The sequence below is a fragment of the Euprymna scolopes genome, chromosome 20 (assembly GCF_053919585.1).
Source record: "Euprymna scolopes isolate OS-2025 chromosome 20, ASM5391958v1, whole genome shotgun sequence".
NCBI classification, from domain to species: domain Eukaryota; kingdom Metazoa; phylum Mollusca; class Cephalopoda; order Sepiida; family Sepiolidae; genus Euprymna; species Euprymna scolopes.
In genome coordinates, this window is record NC_136501.1 from 112,394,710 (window position 1) to 112,417,470 (window position 22,761).

At 35.0% G+C, this 22,761-nt stretch overlaps 1 protein-coding gene across 2 annotated transcripts in view; it reads left to right on the top strand.

The window, feature by feature from the left end:
- The first annotated feature begins 21,046 nt into the window (after positions 1–21,046).
- Positions 21,047–22,761, top strand: part of LOC145241567 (innexin unc-9-like) — a 46,943-nt gene continuing 45,228 nt past the window's right edge. Inside the window, exon 1 of one of the 2 annotated variants that reach the window (XM_080104638.1) lies at positions 21,047–21,495. In XM_080104638.1, the coding sequence (XP_079960764.1) occupies positions 21,494–21,495 (2 nt within the window). In that variant the 5' untranslated portion in view covers positions 21,047–21,493. The remainder of the gene's footprint in view (positions 21,496–22,761) is intronic. The other variant, XM_080104637.1, reaches the window with a different exon arrangement.

Consider the following 22,761-nt stretch of genomic DNA (forward strand, 5'->3'; position numbering starts at 1 on the left):
GTAAACTTTAAGTATTTACTTCAAAAGTGCTCAATGCGTAGGTAGAGCTAGTTAGTAATTTATAAAATATATATGGCGATTAAGCTACACTGAATATTCTGCATTTCATCCAGTATGATTGGCTAACTAATTAAGTAGTTATATATATATATATATATATATATATATAACTACTTAATTTACTCACATAAAATTAATATACAAAAGTATAGATTTATGCGTAAACTTTAAGTATTTACTTCAAAAGTGCTCAATGCGTAGGTAGAGCTAGTTAGTAATTTATAAAATATATATGGCGATCAAGCTACACTGAATATTCGGTGTTTCATCCACTCTAGGATTCCTCAGGCTTATGCGCGAATTCTGTGGTTGTTTATCATTTTAGATGGTCCTCTTTTTTTTCTATTGAGGATTTAGATAGCCAATCAGAGGACCATATAAAAACGATAAACAATGACAGAATTCGCACATAAGCCTGAGGAATCCTAGAGTGGATGAAACGCCAAATATTCAGTGTAGCTTGATCGGCATATATATTTTATATATATATATATATATATATATATATATATATATATATATATATATATATATATATATTTTCATAAGTTTTTATTTCGGTTTTGATTCAAGCTAATGCACCCAAGTCATATGGATATATTTTTTTATTTTCGAAATTGCAACTTTATAATATATAAAAATCGATAGAACATTAAATCTATAACAATATATACGAAATCTGCAAGGATTAAAATATCATATTTAAACATATTTACGACCGAGTTTTACCGGGCGTTCGTGGTAGCTTAGATAAATGCTTTTGCAGTTTTAACAAAAGAGCTACAATAATATCAGTGTCACCATTTAAGCTGAATGTCTACAGAATGCCAACATCAATATATTACATATGAATGAGTCCCCTGTAGAATTTCCACAGGTCCCGCTAGTTATTGTTATTATTATTATTTGCATCTCGTTTTAGTTTTTGTTTACAGCAAAGCAAATCAATTTAATAACCTAACAATTTTTCATAATAAAAAATCTTTTTAACTTCATTCATAGAGAGAATGCACAGAATAATAAACAAAGCCCATGCCCTCCCTATGTTAAAAATGGTTTTCTAAATAGTAACATTATTTAGAAATTCGTTCGTAACGATGGGAGGGGCGTTCTTACATCGTTTTCTTAATTTGCCTACAAATCGTCGACTATTTTCAACTGTTTATGAAAACTTTCAAGTAGCAAGTAGTATTTTGTTGTCTTACAATTTTCAGTCAATTACAAGGAAAACATTTGAGAAAAAAATATACACTGAAATTACCCGGAAATTTGAAATTTTGCACCCCCCCCCAAAAAAAAACAATAAAAATCACTAATAAAATATTCATTAATTTAAAAAGAATCAGAATTGGTATCAGGAATCGTATCGGAATTGGAAATTTAAAATGGAATCGGTAATTGTATCGGAATCGGGGAAAATTTTGGAATCGTACCATCACTAATATATATATATAAGATTTTTAAAAATGACTTTGGTGACATCAGCTAGAATCGAAACCAAAACAATTAGTATTCCAGATGCGTTCGACATCCAGAAAAAAAGATTTAAAATTAAATCATTTCAATCTATGAATGAATCTGCGCACGTTTTGCATTTTACCTTTTTTTTTTTTTTTTTTATTACATTTTCACCCCAAACAAGGCACATTGCCACTTTGGTGTAGGGGGCTACTATCAGGGGAAACATCTACTGGGGTACTATGTAGGGATTAGGGCAGCGAGATGTTGGTTCACGTTGCACTTGAACTTATGCATGTCAGTACAATTGGGGAAGCAGTGACCTGGAATGGAATTCCAAAGTCTAGCAGTTCTGGGGAAGAAACTACTGGAGTAGCAAGATCTTTTACATCTAGGGATCTCTACAGTGTGGGGGTGGGATTTTGCAGCCTGTCGGGTCTGTCGAGGGTGTTCACGTCGTGAGGGCACAAGTGCTTGCAGTTCTTCAGAGCATTCACCATTATAATACTTGTAGAACAGGCAGAGGGATGCAACGTTTCGACGATGGGACAGAGGCTGAAGCTTAGATGTCAGTTTAGGGCCTATCAGATTTGCGACTCTCTTTTGAATCCTGTCAAGGAGCGAGAGACTAGTAGCCGATGCACCGGCCCAAATATGACAGCAATACTCCATACATGGGCGAATAGTGGCCTTATAGAGGTACAGGATACTTTCGGGTGTTAGAAGTTTTCTAGCACGGTAGAGAGAGCCCACCTTCCTCGCAGCGGCACTGGCAATGCCCTCAATGTAATTGTTCCAACTCATGTTTCCTGTGAACGTTAGGCCAAGGAGCTTGAGAGACGTACTCTCAGATAAAGAGTCGTTAGCCATTGCTATAGGTGGTAGAGAAGGTTTCTTTTAATTATTGAATGAAACCAGTTTTGTCTTGGTGGCATTGAACGTTACCATCCATTTTTGTCCCTATTCCGCTACTGATTGGAGGTCATCCTCTAGTGTTTCTGCCATTACTTTAGATATATGTTCATTTGTTTTCCTGTCGTGCCTGTTATAGAGTGTGGTGTCATCAGCATATATACCCATCTCAGAGGCAATTTTGTCGGGGAGGTCATTTATGAATATCAGGAACAGCAGAGGTCCAAGGATAGATCCCTGGGGCACTCCCGCATTTATATCATATTGTTTAGATGTACGACCGTCGAGGACAACCTGGATTTTTCTCTTATCTAAGAAGGATTTAATTATGTTAAGTATTCTACCAGTGATACCATAAGATCTAATCTTCCTGAGGAGACCCTCATGCCATACCCTGTCAAAAGCCTTAGATATATCTAGAGCTACCGCTCTGCCTTCTCCCGCTTTGTCCAGTGAATGGTATATGCGTTCAGAGATTACAGTGAGGATGTCTGCCGTGGAACGGGCTTGTCTAAATCCATATTGATGATCGGTCAGAAGTTTAGCATCTGTAAGGTGCTGGACTAGAGCATGGTTAATTAAGGTCTCAAATATTTTGGCAAAAAGTGGGAGGAGGCTAATAGGGCGATAATTTAATGGGTCAGTTCTTTCGCCAGAATTCTTGAATACTGGTACCACAGAAGCAGTTTTCCAACAGCTCGGAAAGCAAGATTCATTAAGATATTTGTTGTAGAGTTTGGAGAGAACTGGAGCTACTTTGGCTGAGCACTTTTTTAATAGCACAGCTGGGATGAGGTCGGGTCCACATGCTTTGGAAGTGTCAAGGTTTTTTATGATACATGCACCTGAGCAGGGGTGATTATCAGATCGTCTGTCCGCATAGGAAATTGAGGTAGGGGGTGGTTTAGAGGGTCCAGTGTGGAGTTTGAGGCAAACCGACTGGCAAGCATGTTAGCCTTGTCGGTTGCTGAGCAAAGAACCTCGTGATTGTTGGTTAGTGGGGGAATTGTATATTGCCCATTATTTACTACACTGTTGTAGATTTTCCAGAAGTCACGAGTTCCTAGTTTTTGTGCTTCGATGCGTTTTTTAGTGGTTTCCGTAAATTCCCTCTTAGCTGTCGCTATTTCTTTCTTAACGTTACTTTTAGCTTCTATGTACTTCTGTCTGTTTGAACTGGACTTATGTCGGTTAAACCTGCGGTATGCATGCTGCCTTTGAGCAATGGCAGTTGCGCAAGTCGAAGTAAACCATTGGGGAGAGTGGGGCTTGCTATAGAATTTCCGCATGGGAACATGCACTTCGATTGCAGTTTTGAACCATTCAGTGGTCTCGGTTGCACACTGTTCAGCAGGAAGAGAAAAAATATTTCCCCATGAGGCGTCTCTGATAAGATCTCTGATAGCTTCCCAGTCAGCCTTTTTATAATATCTCGTTGTTTTGAGCACTGGCTCTTCAGTTTTGGGTCTAGAATTTAGGGTGATTTCAACCATTATCACCGCATGATCAGCGTTCCCAAGTGGGCTGTCGGCTTTCGTTACACAATCATCAGGAACTGTGGTTAAAAACAGATCTAAAAGTGATGCGTGTTGTTCTTCCTGATTAGGGAAACGGGTTGGAAAAGTAACAATTTGCGATAGGGAGTGAGATACAGAGAAGCTATGAGTAGTTGCGCTGCCTGCTGCATCTGTGTAAGTAGAGAATCCAAGCCAGTTTTTGTGATGGACATTAAAGTCGCCAAATACATGTACTTAGGCGCTAGTGTCGAAGGAGGGTGCTTTGTCTATACTGTCAGATACTTTGTTTATTATGGTGCAGTCTTGGGTCGAGGGAGAACGGTAGAGAAAGTAAAAGTAGCTTTGCATGATTAGTCTAAAGCACATAAAGGCTTGATCATCCGTTTCTAGGTTTGTTTCTCTACCGACATATTTCTGTACACGTTATTCATCCATGCAAACAAAGATTTTAACTCGTTATGAACCATCCTTGGTGTATTATTACTATTCCCTGTTAATTTCAGTGTCATGTGTCGACCAGTAGTTTAAGAGTGTACACTGTATCGGTTAAACATTTTCACACAGAAAGACACACACTCACAAGCAAAAGCATATCTACTGTTTTATTTTATAGATTTTGACGTCATCAACATAAGTATGGGGAGAAACTGATGAAAAATGAAACATAGGTATTGTTGCTTTGTTAAATTTCAAACCAATGAGAATACAATTCTACTTCCATTTAGACATTTCGCCATGATGCACGCGGACACACAAAACGACACACGCGTACAGACACACACACAACAATGGCGCTAAAAATAAGTCAACGCATGGCAGTGACCTACATTTTTGCTGGTCGAGGAGGAGAAAACGAGAGATTAGGGTTAAACTGAATCTTTTTCACATTTTTGTTTTTTTTTGTGTCTTCAGTTTCCCTGTTGACCTTCTTCTCTTCCCCTTTATTTTCCATCATAAGCTTTGAATATTAAACTCTCCTTGGTTTGTTCCTTCTAATTTTATTTCTCTCTCTCTCTCTCTCTCTCTCTCTCTCTCTCTATATATATATATATATATATATATATATATATATATATATATATATATATATATATATATATACTTCATTTACTCACATAAATTTAATATACGAAAGTATAGATTTATGCGTAAACTTTAAGTATTTACTTCAAAAGTGCTCAATACGTAGGTAGAGCTAGTTAGTAAAAACAAGAAGCAACCACAGAATTCGCGCATAAGCCTGACGAATCATATAGTGGATGAAACGCAGAATATTCAGTGTAGCTTAATCGCCATATATATTTTATAAATTACTATATATATATATATATATATATATATATATATATATATATATATATATATATATATATATATAATTGATATTCATCTATGCAATTCTGCGTGTGTTTATAAGTATATATACTTAGTTATATTTTTTTGGAAAAAAGGATTCCAGCAGAGTGCTCTTTTATAAGTAAAAAAAATTCCGAAAATAACAGCGTATTATTTATATTTTTTTATTTACAGAAAGTTTATATAAAATAAGTCATCGGTACCATCGGTTTCAAACCTGAAACAGGAGACCCTTTTAGATACCCATATCAAGCTCTCTTCAGTCGATACTCATCTTTTATAATATATATATATATATATATATATATGTATGTATGTATGTATATGTCTATATAAATATAATTATGTGTATATATACATATACATATATAAATATATATATAAATATATATATATATATAAATATATAAATATGTGTGTGTGTGTGTGTATTATTAGTGTGTGTATATATATGAGTAGTTGCCATAGTCAGCAGGGGAGTAGGTGAGTGGTATTGGGTACCACAGCCGAGCAGATCTAGAAAAAAAAAGAAAGAAACTCTACTCATACTATAACATATTTAAATGGTCAATTAGGGTTAGGGTAAGGGTTAGGGTTAGGGAGAGGAAAATAATTTCTTTACTAACTCAGTGTTTCAGAGATAAAGGTGAACCTTAATGAAATATTTGAATATCTTTGTATCTTATAGGGACCAAGTGTTAGCCCCAGGAACTAGGGGGGGGGTAATTTCTAAGAACTTGGGACAAAAATAAAAAAAAGTCAAAAACTATATGCTCTATATATATATATATATATATATATATATATATATATATATATATATATATATATATATATATATATATATATATATATATATATATATATATAAAATAACAATATAGTTACATTCCAAGATCCAAATATTTATTTTTCATGTAAAACAGCTTCTCCGGCGTGTTAAAATTTCGATACACTTTTTTACAAATCGGTTTTGTTATGCAAATGAACTTTAAAACAATTTGAAGAGAGAATAGAAAATAAAAAAAAAAAAAAAAAAAAAAAAGGAGGGGTGCACAAAAATGGGGAGCGCGTGAGTGTGTGGGGGGGGGAGAATAGAAAATGGTTTATCTATAAGTAAAATTGACAGACCCTAAGTCATGCTTGTATCAAATCTTATCAACTTTGGTCAGTTTTTTCTTTCTCATTTATGACCTTGAATAAGCTCCCTATCTCTGCTGACAATTTGAATAAGCATTAAACAAGTTCTTGACCCTTAAATCTCATCCTGTTGACCTCAACATGCTTACAAGTATCCGCTTACACAAACCCAAAATACACATGCATCCACCCCAAACGTTCGTACTCCCATACTCTCTCAATATATATATAGCTAATACACACACACACACACACACACACACACACACTAATAATACACACACACACTAATACACATACACACACTAATACACACACGCGCGTGCGCACACACACACACACACACGCATACACACACTTCTCTCTTGTTTTGTTTATTAATCCACCAAATTAGTCAGATTTGGACGTTGGAATTCACCCTCGTTTGTTCGTCCGTTCGTTCGTTTTTTTCTGAAATAATGTATGAAGTTACATTTAGGCAAGGAAGGAAATGTAACATTCTCGGATTTTTTATAAAAATTTTGGTTGCGTCCTCAGGGGGTCAAAAGGAGTCAAAATTGGCCCCCAAAAAAATAGCACTTTTGAAGACATAAAATATTTTCCGACCATTAGATTTTGCTGAAAATTACCCAAAAACAAAACCATCTGGAAACGTAATATTTTACCCTGGGAAAATTGTAAGGTTTGAACCCCCCCCCCCGGGATGTTTTAGGGTTAAAAAAAATATCCTTTTTATGGCTCATTTTTATTTTTCTCAAAAACTTCATTCTTGTGGCAAGGGTTTCGAATGGTACTGAATTAAAATTAATGCATCGTTTGTCATTTGGCTGTTTTAGTCTCATGTTTTACATCAGGAGGAATATAGCTTAAATAAGTCGGGGAGCATATAGTTTTTGGCTTTTTTTTATTTTTGTCCCAAGTTCTTAGAAATTACCCCCCCCCCCCTAGTTCCTGGGGCTAACACTTGGTCCCTATAAGATACAAAGATATTCAAATATTTCATTAAGGTTCACCTTTATCTCTGAAACACTGAGTTAGTAAAGAAATTATTTTCCTCTCCCTAACCCTAACCCTTACTCTAACCCTAATTGACCATTTAAATATGTTATAGTATGAGTAGAGTTTCTTTCTTTTTTTTTCTAGATCTGCTCGGCTGTGGTACCCAATACCACTCACCTACTCCCCTGCTGACTATGGCAAGTTCAACTTGAACATGTTCTTGAAGAGTCATCCTCTAAAATAAGTTATCAAATTTCCATTACAGAACCCATTAACCCTTATCCTTGAGTGGCCCCGAGCCTTAATGAGTTATGGCCATGTAAAAAAAAAGGTTCTTCTTCCTTATTGTTTCTAAATTCGAATATTGAATTTCAAGTGAAACTCATAGTATCTACTACAGTGTCATGTCAGAGTAATGAAAATATCCAAAAATTATGAAAAACGATGAGATAGAAAATTTAATCTATATATTAATAGGATAGCGAGTGTTACTTATTTTGTGTGTCACGCTTACATTGGAGTGACTGTTGTTTAATTGTTATGGACTTCTATTACTTGCAATAAATAATTTTACCAGGAACTCTTAATAAGTTTTGGTTTCGGTTTCGATTATAGCTGATGGCACTTAAGTCACCTATTTTTTTTTATAAATAATTTTACCAAGAATTCTTTATAGGTTTTGGTTTTAATTTGCAGTGGGGGGGTGCCCTTTTCTCTACCCTGCAACCTCTCTCCCACAGAAGAGACGTTGTGAGCCTATCCTTGTTTTATCGTTATTTCCATCGCAGCTGCTCGTCTGAACTTCAATCTCTGGTCCTCCCTCGCCAATCTTTCATGAAAACACCCGTCTAGCTGAATCCACTGTGAAAAATTTCCCCCACTCTATATCTGTGCCTAAATCAAAATGCGGATTCCATGAACAAAGCTTCTTTCTTAGAACTGCACGGCTGTGGAACTCTGTTCCGTCTGCCTGCTTCCCACTGGACTACAACTTGGATGTGTTCAAGTCCAATGTTAATAAATTCCTAATGAACCACCCCCTTAAGTAAACACTTCATCAAATCTCCACACTAACGTAATGTACTTGCAATAACCCTTATCCCTGAGTGGCTTCCGGGCCTTGATAAGTGGTGATCACTGTGTAAAAAAAAAAAAAATTATAGCTGATGGCACTCCAGGAATCTATTTATTTTATAAATAATTTTTTTTTTTTACATTTTCATCCCAAACAAGGCACATTGCCACTTTGGTGTAGGGGGCTACTATCAGGGCCAACAACTACTGGGGTACTATGTAGGGATTTGGGCAGAAAGATGTCGGTTCACGTTGCAATTGAACTTCTGCATGTCAGTACAGTTGGGGAAGCAGGGACCTGGAATGGAATTCCAAAGTCTAGCCGTTCTGGGGAAGAAACTACTGGAGTAGAAAGATCTTTTACATCTAGGGATCTCTACAGTGTGGGGATGGGATTTAGCAGCCTGTCGGGTTTGTCGAGGGTGTTCATGTCGTGGGGGCACAAGTGCTTGCAGTTCGTCAGAGCATTCACCATTAAAATACTTGTAGAACAGGTAGAGGGATGCAACATTTCCTCGATGGGACAGAGGCTGAAGCTTAGATGCCAGCTCAGGGCCTATTAGATTTGTGACTCTCTTTTGAACCTTATCAAGGAGTGAGAGACTAGTAGCCGATGCACCAGCCCAGATCTGACAACAATACTCCATACATGGGCGAATGATGGTCTTATAGAGGTACAGGATACTTTCAGGTGTTAGTAGTTTTCTAGCACGGTAGAGAGAGCCCACCTTCCTTGCAGCGGCCCTGACAATGCCTTCAATGTAATTGTTCCAACTCATGTTTCCTGTGAACATTAGGCCAAGGAGTTTGAAAGATGTGCTCTCAGATAAAGAGTCGTTAGCCATTGCTATAGGTGGTAGAGAAGGTTTCTTGTAATTATTGAATGAAACTAGTTTAGTCTTGGCGGCATTGAATGTGACCATCCATTTTTGTCCCCATTCCACTACAGATTGGAGGTCATCCTCTAGTGTTTTTGCCATTTCTTTAGATATATGTTCATTTGTTTTCCTGTCGTGCCTGTTATAGAGTGTGGTGTCATCAGCATATATACCCATCTCAGAGGCAATTCTGGCGGGGAGGTCATTTATGAATATTAGGGACAGTAGAAGTCCTGCATTTATATTGTATTGTTTAGATGTACGACCGTCGAGGACAACCTGGATTTTTCTCTTATCTAAGAAGGATTTAATTATGTTAAGTATTCTACCAGTAATACCATGTGATCTAATTTTCCTGAGGAGATCCTCATGCCATATCCTGTCAAAAACCTTAGATATATCTAGAGCTTCTGCTCTGCCTTCCCCCACTTTGTCCAGTGAATGGTATATACGTTCAGAGATTACAGTTAGGATGTCTGCTGTGGAACAGGCTTGTCTAAATCCATATTGTTGTTCAGTCAGAAGTTTAGCATCTGTAAGGTGATGGACTAGAGCATGGTTAATTAACGTCTCAAATATTTTGGCAAAAAGTGGGAGGAGGCTAATGGGGTGATAATTTAATGGGTCAGTTCTTTCGCCAGAATTCTTGAATACTGGTACCACAGAAGCAGTTTTCCAACAGCTCGGAAAGCAAGATTCATTAAGACATTTGTTGTAGAGTTTGGAGAGAACTGGAGCTACTTTGGCTGAGCACTTTTTTAATAGCACAGCTGGGATGAGATCGGGTCCACATGCTTTTGAAGTGTAAAGGATTTTTATGATAGCATACACCTGAGCAGGGGTGATTTTCAGATTGTCTAGTGTGGCGTCTGTCTGCATAGGAAATTCAGGTAGGGGGTGGTTGGAGGGTCCAGTGTGGAGTTTGAGGCAAACCGACTGGCAAGCATGTTAGCCTTCTCGGTTGCTGAGCAAACAACCTCGTGTTTTTTAGTTAGTGGGGGAATTGTTGATTGCCCATTATTTACGACACTGTTGTAGATTTTCCAGAAGTCACGATTTCCTAGTTTTTGTGCTTTGATGCGTTTTTTAATGGTTTCCGTAAATTCTTTCTTAGCTGTCGCTATTTCTTTCTTAACGTTACTTCTAGCTTCTATGTACTTCTGTCTGTTTGAATTGGACTTATGTCGGTTAAATCTGCGGTATGCATGCTGCCTTTGAGCAATGGCAGTTGCGCAAGTCGAAGTAAACCATTAGGGAGAGTGGGACTTGCTATAAAATTTCCACATGGGAGCATGTGCTTCGATTGCAGTTTTGAACCATTCAGTGGTCTCATTTGCGCACTGTTCAGCAGGAAGAGAAAAATATTTCCCCATGGGGCATCTCTGACAAGATCTCTGATAGCTTCCCAGTCAGCCTTTTTATAATATCTCGTTGTTTTGAGCACTGGCTCTTCATTTTGGCTCTTGGGTTTAGGGCGATTTCAACCATTATCACTGCATGATCAGCATTCCTAAGTGGGCTGTCGGCATTCGTTATACAATCATCGGGAACTGTGGTCAAAAACAGATCTAAAAGTAATGTGTGTTGTTCTACCTGGTTAGGGAAACGGGTTGGAAACGTAACAATTTGTGATAGGGAGTGAGATATAGAGAAGCTATTAGTTGTGCTGCCCGCTGCATCTGTGTAAGTAGAGAATCCAAGCCAGTTTTTCGTGGTGGACATTAAAGTCACCAAATACATGTACTTGTGCGCTAGTGTCGAGGGAGGGTGCTTTGTCTATACTGTCAGATACTTTGTTTATTATGGTGCAGTCTTGGGTCGAGGGAGAGCAGTAGAGAAAGTAAAAGTAGCTAATGTTGTGTTGCATGTTTAGTCTAAAGCACATAAAGGCTTGATCATCCGATTCTAGATTTGTTTCTCTAGTCAAGGGTAAACTCCAAGTCCATGCATGTGTCTGTCAGAGTCTTTACGGCAGAGTGGGAGATATTCAGGCATGTTAAAGTAGTTAGAGGGGATGGAGAAGTGTAAGTCAGTCTCACTTAGTGCTAAGATATCCGGGGTATTTGTTAGGAGAAATGCTTCAACATCAGCTAAATTAGTTCTAAGCCCCTGGATATTTATGAATGCAAGCCTCAAGCGAGGAGGCAAGTTGGATTTTTTTTACCCTAAGCCTAGTTTAAACTTATTTTTAGATTGTACTGTTGTTATATTTTTTAAAAAGTTTCAGTTTAGGTAAGGGGGAGCTGAACAGGAGGTTATGCAGAGCATCAGACATGCATCACAAGTAGACCATCAGCTGACCTTTCTTCAATTAGAATTGTGGCCTCAGGAAAGCCCACTGGGGATGAGTGCAGTGTCCCTTTCCATGTGCGACATGGCACTACAAACATCCCGATATTTTACAACTGTTGATGGATTTTATCAAGAATTCTTTATTAGTTTTTGTTTCGGTTTCGATTATAGCTAAAGGTACTCAAATTATATAGATATACATATATATATATATATATATATATATATATATATATATATATATATATATATAACTACTTCATTTACTCACATAAAATTAATATACAAAAGTAGAAAATAATTACCTCCTTTTTGTTACGATTTGAACTTTCCAGTTTCTTTTTTTTTTTTTTGCAAAATTCAATTTTCTCTAACAGACCCCCCTAGCTCCTCAGATTAAAAACTGCTTTCAGAATGGTCACCTGCAACATCCCTATAGTAAGAACAGACCTATAAAAGTCGTCATTTTAAAGGAAAATGTGTAGGTGGATTTATTAATTTATCTTAAAAATTTAAAAATAAACAATCGGTCGATACTCGAACATGAAAAAACAATAAAGTGGTGGTGGTGGTGTTGTTGTTGTTGGTTGTTGTTGTTGTTGTTGTTGTTGCCCAACCCCCAACTTTCTCATGGTAAGAACGGGTTTCAGAATAGACACCTCACCTCCTTGTGTTAAGATCAGCTTGTGGGATGGACACCACCAACTTCCATATGTTAAGAACAGCTTTCGAAATGACCACCCCAACATCCTCATAGTATGAACAGCTGTGAGTGAGGGTGCAGTTTGCTAGAATATTTGCTCCAAATTTAACCTTGATAATCGCTGTTAGGATCCCGATGCTAAAAGACCATGAACCAAAAAAAAAGTTCATGATTTTGAAGAAAAGTGTGTCTATAATTTGTCTATAATCAAACACCTGCATGTAATATTTGATCGTCAAGTTAATTCTTAGTGATTAATGTAGAAAACGAAAAATAAACAATGGTAATCGTAAGTAATAATGTTTTGTTTCAGGATTATTTTGCGTGTTTGGTTGTTTTTTTTGGGTGGGGGGATATCTGTGCGATGTTAATGTGTGCAAAGGTGTCAAAAAAATGTAAATAATAAAAAAAGAGTATCCGGAATAATAGATTTGTACGCTCTCAGTCAATGAGAATTGTCGGAATTTCAGAAGGGAGAAATTATTATTTTCGAATCGGAACCTGGAAAGATAATTATATGTCTATGAGTGTATGATACAGTTATGAAGAGTGCCAGGACGATATAGTTATAATGCGTGTATTTCTTCCCGGTCTAGACTAGAGGAGGTGGAAAGACTATAGATTTAGAGGAAAAATAGGAATTACTTCATCTATAAATGTTGCGATTGTAATGATGTTACTACTAGGACGAAATGTAGGATTTTATTATAACGACTAAATGTATGTAAAATGTCATTCTAACGTTACATAAGATAGTGGCTAATGATCTTGACATAATAAATTTGTATGTGGCATATGTTGTGGCAAACCTACAATATTTTAGTCCAGAGAGGAATTTCTGCAATGAAAATATTTTATAGATGCGTAAAAAAAGAATTCTTTAAGCATCAGCTTAAGGTTATTTTAGATGTGATAAAAAGATTGTTTAAGCACCAGCTTTAGGTTATTATTAGATGTAATAAAAAATATTCTTTAAGCATCAGCTTTATGTTATTATTAAAAGAGCCCCTGGGGCACATCCAAGAGTTATCGCGAAGTATAGACAAACTAAATTATACAGAAATAAGTTAGTTACAATTTTTCAGAAAGTTTTATAAAAATCCAAGACATCAATTTTTTTAATAAGCACAAAAGTGTCAATTTTAGCCATTTTAACCTGAAAGGCACCCCTAGTGGGGCAACCAGAGTTTTCCCGGAAAATTTGTTCTGTTACTGTTTTACTCATATCATGTTTAATGTTTATGCAAAATTTCAAAAAATTCCAAGATGTTGTTATTGAAAAAAGTGCGGACAGACGAACGGACGAATGGACAAGGGTGAATTTACAGGTCCACCCTAATTTTGTCGGGGGACCAATCTATATAAATAAAACAGTAGACGTATGTGTGTGTGTAAATATCTAACAGGTAAACTCTTAAACTACTGGTCACAAAGCACTGAAATTCTCAGGAAATAATATTCATGCACCAAGGATGGTTTATAACGAATAATATCTTTGCTTACATGCATGTATATCGCATACAGACATCGACAAATTTACATGTAAAATGTTCATTAAACATTAGCTGACATTTTGGTTTTGTATGCGCACGCGCGTACATTTGGGTTTTTTCTCAGGCTGGAACGCTCGGTTTTTTTTTTTTGATTATTATTTATTTCAATTCTAACTGATGACACCGACTCATTATTTTTATGTCTTTGTATTAAAAAAAAAATGTAATACTACGTAAATTTAACTCGCGGTTTGAAATTTGTAAATATGAAAACGAACCTATATATCTTTTTTACGATCTCATATCCACTTTATTTCATATATATTTTTAAGACGGGGGGGATAACACACGGAATATAGACCGAGCTGAAATAATAACGTTATTATTTAGAAAGCCATTCTTAATATGCAGAGGTGAAGGCATTATTTAAACTATTCTGTACTTTCACCTAACAATTTATTAAATAAGAAACTGACATGTATTATCTCTATTTTTGTTTAGTATTAGTAAACATTAAGTATCAGTTTCTCGATCCAATTTCTTGATTAGTTTATTGTAAAGCAAGTGTTGCCTAATCACTAACTGCACTTTGAAATGTTTATTTTTTGAGTAGCATGAATTTTAAATAAGGTGCTTCTACAGTGCAGTACCATATGAAAAAAATGCAAACGGTTTATAATGAAATCATGTATTTCGAAAAACTGCTGAGTCATTTTCCGGAAATTACGTCATGTGTGGGGGTGGGGAGGTCAAGAACGATTATGTTGCTTTAAAAAGTACTCTGGGGGCCGCCAGGGATTACCAAACCTTCTTTTTTTAGGTGAGGTTGGGATGTGGTGAATTAGTGCCTGTTCATTCTCCCACACATTACCACCACTTTCTGTTTATAGAGAGGGGATCAGTAGATGATTTCGCTGAAATGCTGGGTCTTAACAGATACTACACTTTGATCTTAGCCAAAAGGCCGAGTAAGCGTAATATAGTTTTCTACCAGGCATTAGCTCCTTCTAAAAAAAAAAAAAAAATATGAAATAACCCACACAGCACACATTTTAAGAGGTGGGAAGGGGAATATGGAGTAAGTCCCGGAAATGGCTGAAGCAGTTTATGATCTCAAAAATACTTTATTTCATATATATTTTCAAAAGAAGTAGGGATACGGATTCAGACCCGGAAACGGCTGCAGCAGTTTACAATCTCAAAATTATTTTATCTAATATATAAAAGCTGAAACAGTCTATGATTTAGGCCTTACATTAGTTCATGTATGTTTTTAAAACAGTGAAGTGGGGTGGGGGTGGGGGTGGGGATATGAAATCAGTCCACGAAATGGCCGAAACCGTTTATGAGTTAAACATTACTATATTTCATTCATATTTTTAACAGTGAAGTGGGGAATATAGAGTCAGTCCCGGAAATGGCTGCAACATTTTACGTTTTAGACATTAACATATTTAATGTATATTTTTAACAGTGGGGTGGGGATAAGAAGTCATTGCCGGAAATGGCTGAAATAGTTTACGATTAAAACATTACTTTATTTCATGTATATTTTTAACAGACATTATTGCAGTTATTATTTTCGAAAGGGGAGACGATAAATTGGGTTAAAATTATGTAAAATGCTTGTCGAAATTAGTAACATATTCAAGAATTATGAAAAATAATAAAACATGACTTAGTTGATTGTTGTTTTCTTTAATGAAATAATCAACCCAGACAATATATCAAAGTAATTATTTTCGTATGGGGAGGGGCGATAATGTGGGTTAACATTATGAAAAATTACTGTCGAAATTAGTAACATATCCAAGAATTATAAAAAAAATGATGAAATGTGAGTTAATTGATTGGTGCGTTTGTAATGAAATAATCGGTCCAGACAATATATCAAAGTTATTATTTTCGTAACGAGGAGGGGGGGGGGATAAAGTAGGTTAAAATTATGAAAAATGATTGTCGAAATTAGTAACATATTCAAGAATTATGAAAAATGATGAAATCTGAATTAATTTATTGGTGTTTTTTAAATAAAATAATCAAACCAGACAATATATCAAAGTTATTATTTTCGTAAGAGCTGCGGGAAATAATGTGGGTTTAAATTATGAAAAACGATTGTCGAAATTTGTAACATATCCAAGAATTATAGAAAAATGATGAACTGTGAGTTAATTGATTGGTGTGTTTGTAATGAAATAATCAACCCAGGCAGTACATCAGTTATTATTACTGTAAGGAAGGGGGGGGGAGATAATGTAGGATTAAATTAAGAAAAATTATTGTCGAAATTAGTAACATATACAAGAATTATGAAAAATGATGAACTGTGAGTTAATTGATTGGTGTGTTTGTAATGAAATAATAAACCCAGACAGTACATCAGTTATTATTACTGTAAGGAAGGGGGGGGGAGATAATGTAGGTTAAAATTAAGAAAAATTATTGTCGAAATTAGTAACATATACAAGAATTATGAAAAATGATGAACTGTGAGTTAATTGATTGGTGTGTTTGTAATGAAATAATCAACCCAGGCAGTACATCAGTTATTATTATCGTAAGAGGGGCGATAATGTAGGTTAAAATTAAGAAAAATTATTGTCGAAATTAGTAACATATACAAGAATTATGAAAAATGATGAACTGTGAGTTAATTGATTGGTGTGTTTGTAATGAAATAATAAACCCAGGCAGTACATCAGTTATTATTATCGTAAGAGGGGCGATAATGTAGGTTAAAATTAAGAAAAATTGTTGTCGAAATTAGTAACATATACAAGAATTATGAAAAATGATGAACTGTGAGTTAATTGATTGGTGTGTTTGTAATGAAATAATCAACCCAGGCAGTACATCAGTTATTATTATCGTAAGAGGGGCGATAATGTAGGTTAAAATTAAGAAAAATTATTGTCGAAATTAGTAACATATACAAGAATTATGAAAAATGATGAACTGTGAGTTAATTGATTGGTGTGTTTGTAATGAAATAATAAACCCAGGCAGTACATCAGTTATTATTATCGTAAGAGGGGCGATAATGTAGGTTAAAATTAAGAAAAATTATTGTCGAAATTAGTAACATATACAAGAATTATGAAAAATGATGAACTGTGAGTTAATTGATTGGTGTGTTTGTAATGAAATAATCAACCCAGGCAGTACATCAGTTATTATTATCGTAAGAGGGGCGATAATGTAGGTTAAAATTAAGAAAAATTATTGTCGAAATTAGTAACATATACAAGAATTATGAAAAATGATGAACTGTGAGTTAATTGATTGGTGTGTTTGTAATGAAATAATCAACCCAGGCAGTACATCAGTTATTATTATCGTAAGAGGGGCGATAATGTAGGTTAAAATTAAGAAAAATTATTGTCGAAATTAGTAACATATACAAGAATTATGAAAAATGATGAACTGTGAGTTAATTGATTGGTGTGTTTGTAATGAAATAATCAACCCAGGCAGTACATCAGTTATTATTATCGTAAGAGGGGCGATAATGTAGGTTAAAATTAAGAAAAATTATTGTCGAAATTAGTAACATATACAAGAATTATGAAAAATGATGAACTCTGAGTTAATTGATTGGTGTGTTTGTAATGAAATAATCAACCCAGGCAGTACATCAGTTATTATTATCGTAAGAGGGGCGATAATGTAGGTTAAAATTAAGAAAAATTATTGTCGAAATTAGTAACATATACAAGAATTATGAAAAATGAATAAATGTGAGTTAATTGATTGGTGTGTTTGTAATGAAATAATCAACCCAGGCAGTACATCAGTTATTATTATCGTAAGAGGGGCGATAATGTAGGTTAAAATTAAGAAAAATTGTTGTCGAAATTAGTAACATATACAAGAATTATGAAAAATAAATAAATGTGAGTTAATTGATTGGTGTGTTTGTAATGAAATAATAAACCCAGGCAGTACATCAGTTATTATTACTGTAAGGAAGGGGGGGGAGATAATGTAGGTTAAAATTAAGAAAAATTATTGTCGAAATTAGTAACATATACAAGAATTATGAAAAATAAATAAATGTGAGTTAATTGATTGCTGTGTTTGTAATGAAATAATAAACCCAGACAATTTATCAGTTTCTGTAGGTGGTTAACAATATTTTTCTGAATTTTCAATGTTATCTTCAGGAAATGACGTCACAATTGTAGTGGTGAGTAGAAAGACACATGATTATGTTGTTTTTTGACATGCTATGGAGTTCTCTATGAATTAACAAACCTTCACTTTTGTGGTGGGGCTGGAGAGAATAATGTCCATTTTGGGGTCACTATGTAATCTCTCACAATGTCATATTCCAAAAATATGGAATAACTATGGAATCATATTCCGGAAATGACATCGTTTCTCTTACTAATGTGTTGCTGGTAGTTGTGGCAGTAAGGGGGGGGGAGAACTATATTAATACTGAAAATTTTGGTAAAGTAAAAGTTAATTAATGATCATTCGCAACAATGCATTTATGTAATTTGTTGGAAAACCTGCTGAGTTATGGTCAAATATTTAATATCATTTCACTTAAAATAATGGTGTCAGTAGTAGCGAGGGAAAGAACACAGTAATGTGGAATTGTGTAGTGAAGCAAGGGTTGCCTAATCACAAAGCTTCTCAACATATTTGTTTGTAAAGAATGGAATACTGCTGTCATAACTGGGCAGGAGCTGCTAAAAACAGCCTATCCTGCCTTTACAGAGTACAAAATAGACTTCGTGGCTTAGTGGGGGATGCCCTTTTCTCTTCCCTGCAACCTCTCTCCCACGGAAGAGACGTTGCAAGCCTATCTTTGTTTTATCGTTATTTCCATGGCAGGTGCTCGCCTGAACTCCAATCTCTGGTTCCCCCTCGCCAATCTTTTACTAAAAACACCCGTCTAGCTGAATCCACTGTCAAAAACTTTCCCCACTCTTTATCTATGCCTAAATCAAAACGTAGATTCCATGAACAAAGCTTCTATCTTAGAACTGCACGGCTGTGGAACTCTGTTCCGTCTGCCTGCTTCCTTCCTGATTACAACCTGGATGTCTTCAAGTCCAACGTAAACAAATTCCTGATGAACCGCCCCCTTAAGTAGATACTTTAAATATCCACACTAACGTACAGTACTTACAATAACCCTTATCCCTGAGTGGCTTCCGGGCCTTGATAAGTGGTGACCATCTTGTAAAAAAAAGAAAAAAAAAAAAAAGAAGAAAAGTAATCTTCCAAAAACGATGTCTTTTTTCCAAAAATATTTGTTGTCAGTAGTGGGGAAAAATGAAACAGAGTAATGTGGAATTTGATAATGAAGCAAGGGTTGCCTAATCACTTAACTGTGTCATTGTATTTATGCATTAATTTGAAAATCCTGCTGAGACAACTTCCCAAAAATGACATAATCTTTCTTACAATGATAGTGCCGTTAATGAGGAAGAAAAGAAACGCAGTTATGTTGAAATTTATGGTGAAGCAAGGGTTGCGAAATCATTAACCAACACAATGTATTTATGTATTAATTTGAAATCCTAATGATCCATAAAAAATGAATTTAATTATGGAAGCCTTGGTGGGGAGAGAAATTATTTCATATATGTTGTACAATACCCGTCGAAAGTATGTTAAATTGTTTTATATATGTATATAAATTACCCGTCCGAAGGTAGGTAAACAGATTTTAAATATATGTCGTAAATTACCCGTCCCAAAAACGTAAAATCATTTCATATACATTCTGTAAATTACCTGTCCTAGGGAAGGTACAATTATTTCATACGTGTGTAATAGCCGTCCTGGGTCCTGGGGTAGGTAAAATATTCTTTTGCTCGAAATAGCAAATGATACAATACATAGACATTAAAAACTTCTTTCTCCAAAGAATAACAATTATATTAAAAATCAACTTCAATTTTCTCATTGTTCATACGGTGCCGAGCAACGCTGGGTAGCCCCGCTAGTACCTATTTACTATGCCTCCCCACAGGACAGAGTTAGACACCAGGGTCGTTTTTTAACGTGGAGAAAAGGTACAAAAATAAAAATTGTCTCAGTCGTGAAGGATTTCTCCTCCACCGAAAGAGAACAAGAAATAGAAGTGCAGCATCTGAAGAACAGATACTACACTTTGATCTTGTCCCGAAGGCCAAGTAGTATGAACAAATTAGAAAGTAATACAATGAAAAAAAAAAAAACTGAAAGAACATGCTAATAAATTAGAAAGGAAAGAAAGAAAGAAAATAAAATTGAAAAAGTAAAGTAGAAAGAGAAAAAGCTACTGAATGAAAAAAAAAAATGAATATTAAAGAAAAAATAATTAAAAAAAAAAAAAAGGCGTAAGAAAATTAAAGGTTTTTAGTTTTCTCCCACTGCAAGAGACACCTAAGTCGGAAAGTGGGATGTAGAAATCAGCTCCCCAAAGTAGGGACACTATGACTTTCAAAAAGTGTCTGGGCAGCCTCGTCGGCATTCCGCGATAAGGGCGCCTCAGGCGATTAGCAATAAACTAACCCCTTCTTAAAGCGAGAAGGCAAGGCTTTGGGAGGGTGGACCTCCTAGAACTGCACAGAACTAAACTCCCACCACAAAACTAACAGGGACCGGGATCATTAGTGGACAGCGGACTGCTCTAAACTCTGTGGATTTTGAAAGAAATGAAAAAAAAAAAAAAAAATGAATGAACGCAGCTCCAAAAAGAGTGAATGCTGTTGACCTTTCTCACATTGAATTTAGTGTAGGTATTTCTTTTTGACACAAGTGAAAGCGAGTGTGAATGGGGGAAGGGGAGTGTATTACTTTACGGGACATCAGGGAGGGTAGGGGGGGGAGAGTCATAAAAAAAGAAAAGAAAGTTTTTTTTATTGTTTATGTTCATTGAGAAAAGGAAGAAAGCAAAGTACATCGCTTCTTTCTTTTCGTCTTTTTCCCTCGACAAAGGGGTCACGACGAAAAGCAGCAGCAGCAGCAGCCGGTCACGTGGGTCTACCCTCTTCCTCATTTTGCCCTCCTTCTCCCCTCATCATCACGCCTTTCTTCTCCTCCTCCTCCCTCTCCTCCTGATTTCTTACTCCTCCTCCTCCTCCTCCTCCTCCTCCTCCTCCTGTTAAAACAAAAAGAAAAAAAAAAAAAAAAAAAAAGGGAGGAGAAAGAAAGAAATGTATTTCCAAAATAAAAATAAATAATAATAATAAAAATCAGAATGTCTCCAACATTAGACCTTTGCGGTCGTCCTCGTCGCTTGTGCTACCCGGAATTTCTCAAGTTGTCTTTTTTTGGGGGGCAACAATAACAAAAGGAAGGGTTAAGTTTTCTGAATTTAAGTAATTTCTAAAAGCAGAAAAGAAAACTTGCTATTTAAAAAAAAAAAAAAAAAGAATTGCATTTCCCTTCTTATATACACGCGCATGCATATATAATTTCTTATTTTTGTTAAGGAATTCTGTAAAAAGAAGATTAAAAAAAAACAGCAATTCACAAAAAAAATCTCAATTGTTGGAAAAAAAAGTTTTTCCACCACGACGACGACCACGACGAGAAATCGGACGTCGATGCAAAAATCCGTTAAAATAGGAAACCGGGAAAAGAATTAATTTCTAATTTACAAACATGTAAGTATTTTTATTTTATCCCCTTTTTATTTATTTTTATATTTTCATAAGACAAAAACCATCAAAAAATGCAAGCGAACAGAATTTAGTTTTCTAAACTTGAAAACATCTTAAAAGAAAATCCGGGAATCCCTAAGGATTTTTACCGATGGAAATTCTTTATTTATGGAATGTATTTTTTTTTTTTTTTTTTTAAGGGGGGGGGGGGCTCGCATATATTTCATATTCCCTAATTTAACTTTTTTATTTATTTATTTATTTTTTTTTTTACCTCATTTTTTTTCCTAATTTGCTCTTAAATTTTAATCTTTAAACCTGAAATTATTTCCAAACATGCGTTCCTTTAATTTGTTTTTAATTCCATTTTCCGAATTCTTTTTGCACGTGTTAGCATTTTTTTTTTTTTTTTTTTTTTTTTTGACATTTTTAAAGATTTTAAGTGTTTTTAGTTCGACTGCCAATGCAGAGAGTGATCCGCGCTATTTTTTTTATTTTTATTTAATCGTATTTCCAGGTTTAATTAAAGTTTTATGGTGTATTTTAATCAATTGTATGGTTAAAGTACACAATAGGTACAAAACACCCTCCCCATGTTAAGAATGGCTTTTTAAATAACCTTATTTCAGCCGGATCACTCTCTGCATGACGCATGTGTACCATTTAAATATTTTCAGCTCTTGTTAATTTAGATAAATATTTTTCCTTAACTCAAAGTCCAGAAATTAGTAGTTGAAATTGAATATTTATTTTAAATTAATAACTATTCGCCTGCAAATAAAGTTCAGAATTATTTACACACACGCATTATATAAATAAAGCTTTAAATGTTTAAAGTTTAAATCGGTTTGAATTTAAAGATATTTAAATTTGAAAAATCTCAGACGTATTCAATTCTTTGAAAATAAATGAAATCTTTGGTAAATTTTTGGTTTTTATCCGAAATAATTTTGAATTTGTCAGATTTTTTTTCTTAAATCTAACCAAATTTCTGCTGTGAAAAAGAAAAATTTAAAAAAATCCAGGCTATCAAATTATGAAAACAAAGGGATTTTTCCCTTTTCTGGAACTTCCACCATTTTTATCCCTTTTATGGGAAAAAAGGGGTAAGTGCCCCCCCCTCCTCATGAAATTAGGGATAATTTCTTTAAACAAATGAATTTGTTTGGCATTAAAGCCCCTTTTTTATTTCCTTTAAATTATTTTAGATTTTATGCATGGAAATGTCTATAAACTAAATTAAAAAATTTAAATAATTTGGAACTTTTT